This window comes from Echinops telfairi, unplaced genomic scaffold (assembly GCF_000313985.2).
Source record: "Echinops telfairi isolate 266 unplaced genomic scaffold, ASM31398v2 ScPeMD7_7472;HRSCAF=8510, whole genome shotgun sequence".
NCBI classification, from domain to species: Eukaryota; Metazoa; Chordata; class Mammalia; order Afrosoricida; family Tenrecidae; genus Echinops; species Echinops telfairi.
In genome coordinates, this window is record NW_022111376.1 from 5,103,354 (window position 1) to 5,111,385 (window position 8,032).

The following is an 8,032-nucleotide window of genomic DNA, read 5'->3' on the forward strand; positions in this document are numbered from 1 at the left end:
AAGTGCTTTGCGCTCAGCAAACGCCACCTTGTGTTCTGGACGCTCCCCTCTTGGCCAGCAGACGTGGGGGTGGCTGTCCCTAGCCAGCCTGGATGCCCTCTGCCGCCGCGCGACGGCTTCCTGTCTCAGAGACTAACCTTAGACCGGATCCCCATTCACTTAGTCCAAGGTCACGGCTGGCCAGGCAGCTGGGCAGGGCCTGCTCAGCCGCTTGCAGGGCGCTACAGCCCCGCCGGATTCCCAGGGCGCGGCCAAGCCCAGCCACTAGCCTATTTCTTCGCATTGGCCAGGGATCTCCCAGACCGCCCACTCTGTCCGCAGACTGCCATCCTGCCCCGCCCCGCCCTGCCAGATGGTCGCCCCGCCCCTGAGACCACCTGCCCCGCCCAGGACTCTGCGGCTCGCCCCGCCCCTCGTGGCCTCGCCCCCAATTGGTGCAGCCCTGGTGGCCAACAGCGGAGCACGCTGTGCGCAAGGCCGGGGCTGCAAGGCTCCGCCCCGGCTCCTCCCTGACCCGGCCTCCCGGGTGCCCCGCGCTCACTGCCACCGGGGTCCTCCGCCCGCTCCCAGCCATGGCGGCCTGCCGCTCGGCGTTCCTGGTGGGCCTCGCTTTCTCCTTGGCCACCCTGGCCCAGAGAGGTAAGGCGAAGGGCACAGGGACCCGCCGGGCGTGAGCTGCCTGCCCACGGCCACAGCCTGCAGCCAAGCGATGGTGGGCGAGGTGGCTGAGGGCAGCGGCCCGGCCCGACCCCCGGGGACCCCGCCGCATTGACCTCGCTGCGGCCTGAGATGGCCAGAGCAGGCACGGGCCCTAGAAGCAGCAGGATGATTTTTCCCCCTCCCCAAAAGATCTTGAGTTAGCTGGTTGCGCCGAGACCACAGCTGACCCGGGAGAGTCCAGAAGTCTAGGGGCGCACCCTTCCCCCTAAAGATCGAGGCGGCTGGGGCTCCGGTGGTGCCCATGTAGGGTTCTGAGCCACGGAGAAGGGCAACGATTCCCCTGAATCAAGTGGCTCAACCCTGGCAACTCCAGGTGCGGACCTGGACCAGTCGCCAGGAGGGCGTTTCAGGGAGCTGGTTAGCTAGCAGCATCCGGGCCCCACCTTGAACCAGACAGATTCTGCACTGTGCAGGCCTCTCCTGGGAAGCGGCTGCTGCCTTCAATGTAGAGAAGCCTTTTCTTAGAAGAAAGGCAGCCTGCACTTAAAAATAGGATCTTAAAAGGGTACCAACGGAAGCTTCTTGACACTTATTTATATCCCATCTGCACAGCAGCAAAAGGTCTTAAAGAAAACATTGCCATTGAGCCCAGAATTGTGCTCTCAGCTTCCTGGCAACCAGGGCAAGCACAGCTGGAGACAAAATAGGCCCTCAGCAAAAAACAAACAAACAAACAACCACCACCACCAAACAAACCCCTTGTCCTAGCCCTGAGTACCAGCAAGGGTCTGCTCATCATCAGTTGTTCCGATGATGCCGAGATGCTTTTCAGGAGGTCAGCTCTGAAGTTGCCCTGCCGCTGTCATGATAGATGTCCTGTGTCGTCAGGGCCTGAGGAGAAGGAAAGCAAGCGGAGGGGGACAAAGAGTTGTTGAATTTTCTCCCTTTCCTGGTTGGGGCTTTATTGCCATTTGATTGTGACGCCTCTATGGGAAAGCTCTAAGTCATTTGGTTGACTTGCATCTGACACACGGGAACATTGGCAAGTTCGAACAAAGGTACTCCTTCCAGGCTACCTTCTGCGTTTCTTCAAGATGGGGTGCCTGCTCAGGAGGTCTCAGGTTGCTTCCTGTCACATGTTACACTAGTTGATTTGGGGGAGTGCGTCCAGAGTCAGGGCAGCCATTTGAGGGAGGCGTGCTGAAGCATTTCTGAGAAAGTGAGTCGTGTGAACAGCTCGTTGTTGTCTCGTGCCAAAGAAAGCACAAAGGTCTCCTGAGGGGACCAGGTATGTGCCACACTGGAGTCTGCAGCCCTGCCATCATTTTCCGCCTGCCGAGGTGCCTTTGCGCCCATTCTTCCCCAGGCCCCCGTCGATACTGCGATACCGCAGGGTAGGCCTTAGCCCGCATTATGGCTTAGAGGCTGTGGTCACAGGGCTAGGGAGAGGTAGCAGTGGGGTGCCACCCCCGTCAAGTATTCTGTGTTTGCTGTTTTCATGAAGAAAGCTGAACCCAGGGTCTTTGGACCAAGAGGAGATCATGCCAAATCTGCTTTTTGCCTTAGTGGTCTCCATGGGGGGCTCGAACAGTGGCGCGCTCAGAGTTGCTGTGTTGAAATGAACAAACAGGGCATACGGGTCCCTGGGGTGGTGGCTTGGGAGGGGACAGCTTAGGGTATGAAGGAGGACATCAAAGGAAGCATGCTGTTCGAGAGACAAGCTACAAGCTACTGGCTCCCTGGAGCTTCCAGGGCAGTTAACGAGTCCTTCCTGTTCTAATTAGGAGTGGGGTTCTAGCCTACAGAGGAGCCCTAGTGGCATAGTGGTTAGGCATTGGGCTGCATTTCACCAATGTCCGCAGTTCGAAACTCTGAGCTGCTCCTCGGGAGAAAGACAGGGCTTTCTAGTCCCAGAAAGAGTTACAGTCTCAGAAACTGACTGGGGAAGGTCTGCCCTGTCCTATAGGGTTGCTAGGAGTCGACATCCACTCGATGGCAGTAAGTTTGGCATTTTGGTTCTAGACTACAGGACCCCTAGTGACTTAGTGCCCTATGCGTTGGGCCACTAACAGCAAGTTCAACAGGTTCTACCCAGCAGCCTCTTTGTGGGAAAAAGGTGGGGCTTTCTACTCCTGTAAAGAGGTAGAGACTCCGAAGTCCATAGGAGCAGTTGTACCCAGTCCTATAGAGCTGTTGTGAGCTGGAATTCACTTGAGAGCAGTGGTTTTGGGTTTTCGCACACCTGTGTATTCTCCGCAGCCTGCCTGCATCCAGGGAAATGGAAGCCGTTCTTTTGAGCAGCAGCAGGAATCTTGCTGGTGTGGGTGGTAACCCACAACTCAGGTGACAACAGAGGAAGCCCAGAGAGCTTTGGTAACTTGCCTGAGTTCACATGCCGTCTGTAGCAGAACTGGATTTAAACTCAGGTAGTTGTGCCCAGCTGAAACAAAGATCAAACACACAGACACCTACGGGGACTGGGCAAGTCTCAGCTAGAGACACTGCATAGGGAGACACTGCCTGCTCCTTTCAAGAGAGGATGCAGCCCATAGAAAGGCGGACAGGTGTAGGGGCAAGCCTGCCCAAGGCTGCTGTGGTCCCAGCAAGCCAGATAATAAATCTGTGCATCAGTTTCCTCACCTGGAAAATGGGGACAAGCACATAGCCACCTTATAGGCTTGTCATTAGCATTAAATGAGGACAAAAGTGGCAGGCTCTCTTTTCCAATTGATGATTCATAGCACCAAAGACATTCTAAGTTATGCTTACAACATTATAAAAGAGAAGCTAGGTACCAAAGCTCGCTTGTTGTCTAAGCCCTTGATGTGAACTGCCGGAAAGAGGCCAGCCCCCAGTGTTGGAAAGCAGGGACGCAGTTGCCAGGGCAGGGCTTCAGTCTTTGAGCCATCAGGAAAGACCCCTCCAGATTCATTCACTTGACCTGGGTCTTCCTTGTCCTGCTTGGTGCCCTCTCTTTCGCTGTGCTTGCTTCTTGGCGGGACGTGGCACACCCTGATCTACTCAGAGGCCCCGCTGCCTAGCAAATCCTGCTTGGCATCTAAAAGCTTAAAGTCAACCTAAACACGTGTCAGGAATGCCCGAAACACTTTTGGAGGATGGGAAGCTGTTGCCACACACCCCAGCTCCTCCCCTGGAACCTGTGAATATGTTACTGCCTTTGGCCAAAAGGAATTCAGATAGAATTAGAGTTGCTAACCAGTTGACTTTGAGATGAGGGTCTGGACAAGTGGCAGGGAGGCAGAAGATGCTGGCTTTGAAGGTAGAGGAAGGGCCCACGAGCCAGGGAATGCAGGCATGCTCTAACCATTGCGGTAGGGTTCATCCGACTCCTAGAGGCCAGGACAGAGTAAAACTACCCCATGTGGGGGTTTCCGACACTGTCATCTTTAAGGAAGCTGTTTGCCACATCTTTTTGCCTCAGGGCAGCTGGCTCAAACTAAGATCTCAAAGCTAGCCACCCAACACTTCAGTCATTGTGCCACCAGGACATCAACAGCTGGAAGGGACATGATTTCACGCTGGAGCCTGCAGCAGGGACCCACTACACTTATCACCCCGTGAGACCAACCTCAGACCTCTGCCCACTGGGGTTGTAACTTACCAGCCGATGGTATGTTCCAGCTGCAAAGTCTGTGACTCATGACAGCCCCGGGAGACAAAGGTAGAAGCCAGGGGTTGGGTTTGCCGTGCTGGCCACCTGATTCGTTCGCAAAAGCTAGTGTGTGACTTTCCTTCACACAGTTTCCACGTCTTCGCTGGAAATCCATCTCCTGCCTTCTCCAAGGTCAGGGTTCGAGTTGTGTAGGCAGCTGATTCTCCAAGCTGCCGGCTAGGTGCGGCAGTCTCAGCAGCAGATGAGGTTCGCAGCAGCCCGAGGGCCTTGGAGGTGGGGAAGGACAGCTGGCTTTCTGTTGCTCGGGTTTCATGAAACAACCTGACAAGGAAATTGGAGCCCGTGCTGCTGTCTTTGGTGAAGGGCTAGTAGCTAGGGGGTGGCCAGGAGCTGCATGCCCAAGCCCGATGGCCAGGCTTGGAGGACTTTGGATTCGTCTGTCACAAGTGCCCGTTCTCCCACCCTCAACTGTGCGCCGGCTTCCGTTAACTGTGCCTGTGAACTGATGGGAGGGCAGGTGGTCCTCATAAGAATGGTGGGCCTGGAACCCTACTCAGCCTTAACCAGTTCCCGCCTCTGTTTTCACCAGAGCCCCTTCCTGCGTGGAACCAAAGGGGCAACGCTCGGTCCTAGTTGAAAGGTTGGTGGTTAGACTGTGTTGGCACGGACTCGATGGCATTGAGAACAAGCAGTCGTGGCATAAGGTAGTCGAAGCAAAAGGCCAGTCCTTTGAGGCCATATGCCACTCTCTGGGACAAAGATGAGACAAGGCGCTGCCATGAAGCTGATACCCAGTCCTCCAGTGGTAATAGTAGCACTCAACATCTGCAGATGGATCCATCAGTAGACAAGCACGCTGAACAGGGCTGGGAAGGCCAGTAAGTCCACTCCCGAGTAGACATACCCAAACTTCGAGTCAGTGCCAACTCGTAGCCACCCTATAGAAAAGGGTAGGACCATCCCTGTGGGTTTCTGAGACTGTCACTCTTTACGGAAGCAGAAATCTTCGTCTTGCTCCCAGTGAGCAACTGGTGGTTTCAAACTGCTGACTTTGAGGTTACTAGCCCAATGCAAAAATGCCACCAAGGCTTCCTTGCGTGTATATAGGCTTAATAAAGTGTATTTCCTCACATGTATTTGCATGTGCTGCAGAAATATCCAAGAATCTAGTAGAGCATGCAGAGGGCCTCATCTACATGTGAAAGTTGGACAATGAATAAGGGAAACCAGAGAACAGATTCATTTGAGTGACAATGCTGTTAAAGAATAGTGGAAGTATGGTGGACTACCTTGAGAACAAGCCCACCTGTCTTGGAAGTGCAGGCAGAATGCTCCCTAGAGGTAAGGATGGCAAGAGTTCATCTCACGTACTTCGGCTATATTGTCAGGAGAGACCAGTCTTTGGAGAAAGACATCATGCTTGCGAAAGGAAAGGGTCCGCAAACAAGAGGAAAGCACTCAACAGGATGGATTGACACAATGGGCTGCAACACAAGTGAGGGAAATGGTGCAGGTGCAGGAGCAGGCGGTGGGGGTGGGGGTGGGGTAGCTATGAGTGGGGAGTCTATTGCATTTCCCCTACTGCCACCGGGGAAAACGTTTGTGAACTTCTTAACCCTAACCCAACACCCTCAGGGACCAAGTGACTGGCTTGAGGGCTTAGAACAGTTGTCTCAGGACAATTGGCATAGCATATCCACAAAGACTGACTGTTCTTTGGCCTACTTGTGTGCATAATGACTGGAGTCTTCAAAGCTTGGGAGTGGCCAGCTCAGGTGCCACGATTGGTCTATCACTGGCCAGGTAAAAGAAGGATTAAAAAAAAAAAAAGATTCAGGACACACTGGTCCAAAAGACCACACCCTCCTTGAAGCACTTTCTCCCCTGAGCGCATCACGCAGTTAACAATACCCATGGTTTCTTCCCAAGCTCCTTTGCACTATTCCTCCCCCATGTTTAGCACTGTGGGAGAGCCTGGTCCTTGGACTACTCTACCGACATGTGTTTCCCAGGTGCTTTCAACCAGTCTTGGGGCTGCAAAGCCCATCGGCATACTTACGTCTCCTCCATTTATAGCCCCAACCCTGATCTTGCCCTTGAACCCCAGGCTCCTCCATGGAACTGCCTCCTCAACACTTTCATGTGCTTCTCTGATGCTCTAATGGTAGTTATGACACCAGTTGCCATCCAGTCAACGCCCATCCCATAGGACAAGGGAGAACCGCTCGCTTCCAAGGCTGTAAATCTTTCCGAACGCAGACTGCCACACCTTTCTCCCACGGAGCAGCTGGGGGTGTGAAGGGCCAAGTGGTGAAGCACTACACTACCAAGACTGCATCGGTGGTAGTGGTGGTGGTGAAAGGTCCCATCTAAGTAGCTGTTTGTTAGCAATCCGCTGTACAACAGAGCGAAATCTTGCTTGATCTTGTGCCACATTCACAGCCATTGCTGGATTTGAGCTCATCGCTGTAGCTACTGTGTCAGTCCATCTCATTGAGGGCTGTCCTCGTTTTTTGCTGGCCCATTCCCAAGCATTGAGAGAAAGACTCGGCTTTCTACTCCTGTAAACAGTTACAGTCTCCGAAACCCAACAGGGGCTCAGTCACTGTGAGTCAGCATTGACTGGATTGCAGTGAGTTTTTACCTAACATATTATCTTTCTCCAGGACTAGTCTCTCCTGAAAATACGTCCAAATTACACGAGAAAGAAGATGACGACTTCTCACCATCCTCCCTTTGAAGGAGCATTCTGTCCATGTACTTTCAATACTTTTCACGAACACCATCATTCAAATGCATCCATTCTTTGGTCACCCTTATTCATTGCCCAGCTTCCACATTCATAGGAGATGATTGAAAATACCACAGCTTGAGCCAGGTGTACCTTAGTCCTCAGAGTAACCTCCTTACTTTTCAATACTTTAAAGAGGTCTCGTGCAGATGTGTCCACTGCAATACTTCCTTTGATCTCTTGACTACTGCTTCCATGGACATAGAATTATGGACCCTTGACAGCTCTGGTATTTTGTCTTTTTATCAAGATGTTGTTTATCGATGCAGGTGTGAAGATCTTTGTTTTATGCTGAGGTGCAATCCACACTGAAGGCAGTGGGCTTGGATGTTCATTAATAAGTACTTCAAGTCTTCTTTACTCTCAGCAGGCAAGGTTGTGTCATCTGCATGTTGCAAGTTGTCAATAAGCCTTCCTCCAATTCTTTCTTGCCCCTCCCCTCCACTTCTGATGCTGCATTTTTTCTTCATACATTCCTGCTTCTCTGATGCTGTGTTCAGCATACAGGTGAAGTATGATGAAGGCATGCAACCCTGACACACACCTTACCACTCAGGATCCCCTTGTTCTCCTCTGCCTTGTGAGACATGTACAAGTTCTGCATGGGCACAATGAAGTGGTCTGAAATTCCCGTTCTTCTCATTGCTATCTTATGCCTTTGCACAATCAAACACAACGAACATCTTTCTGGTATTGCTGCTTTTGGCCAAGATCCATCTGGCGCCTCCAACAATATTCCTTATTCCGCTTCTGAATCTGGCTTGAATTTCTGGCAGCTCCCTGTCCAAGCACTGCTACTGCCCATCGTTGAATGATATGCAGAAAAAATTTTACTTGCATGTGATTTCAATGATTTTATTCGGTAACTTGCATGTTCTGTTGGGTCTCCTTTTCTGTGAAGGGGCACAAGTGTGGATTCTTTGAATCAATTGGCCAGGGAGCACTCT

The 8,032-nt window shown here is 52.5% G+C and overlaps 1 protein-coding gene across 3 annotated transcripts in view; it reads left to right on the forward strand.

Moving 5' to 3' along the window:
- The first annotated feature begins 509 nt into the window (after positions 1–509).
- CD99L2 (CD99 molecule like 2) overlaps positions 510–8,032 on the forward strand; it is a 60,740-nt gene continuing 53,217 nt past the window's right edge. The window contains exon 1 of one of the 3 annotated variants that reach the window (XM_045285469.1): positions 510–639. In XM_045285469.1, coding sequence (XP_045141404.1) covers positions 573–639 — 67 coding nt within the window. In that variant the 5' untranslated portion in view covers positions 510–572. The remainder of the gene's footprint in view (positions 640–8,032) is intronic. The other 2 variants (XM_045285471.1, XM_045285468.1) reach the window with 2 other exon arrangements.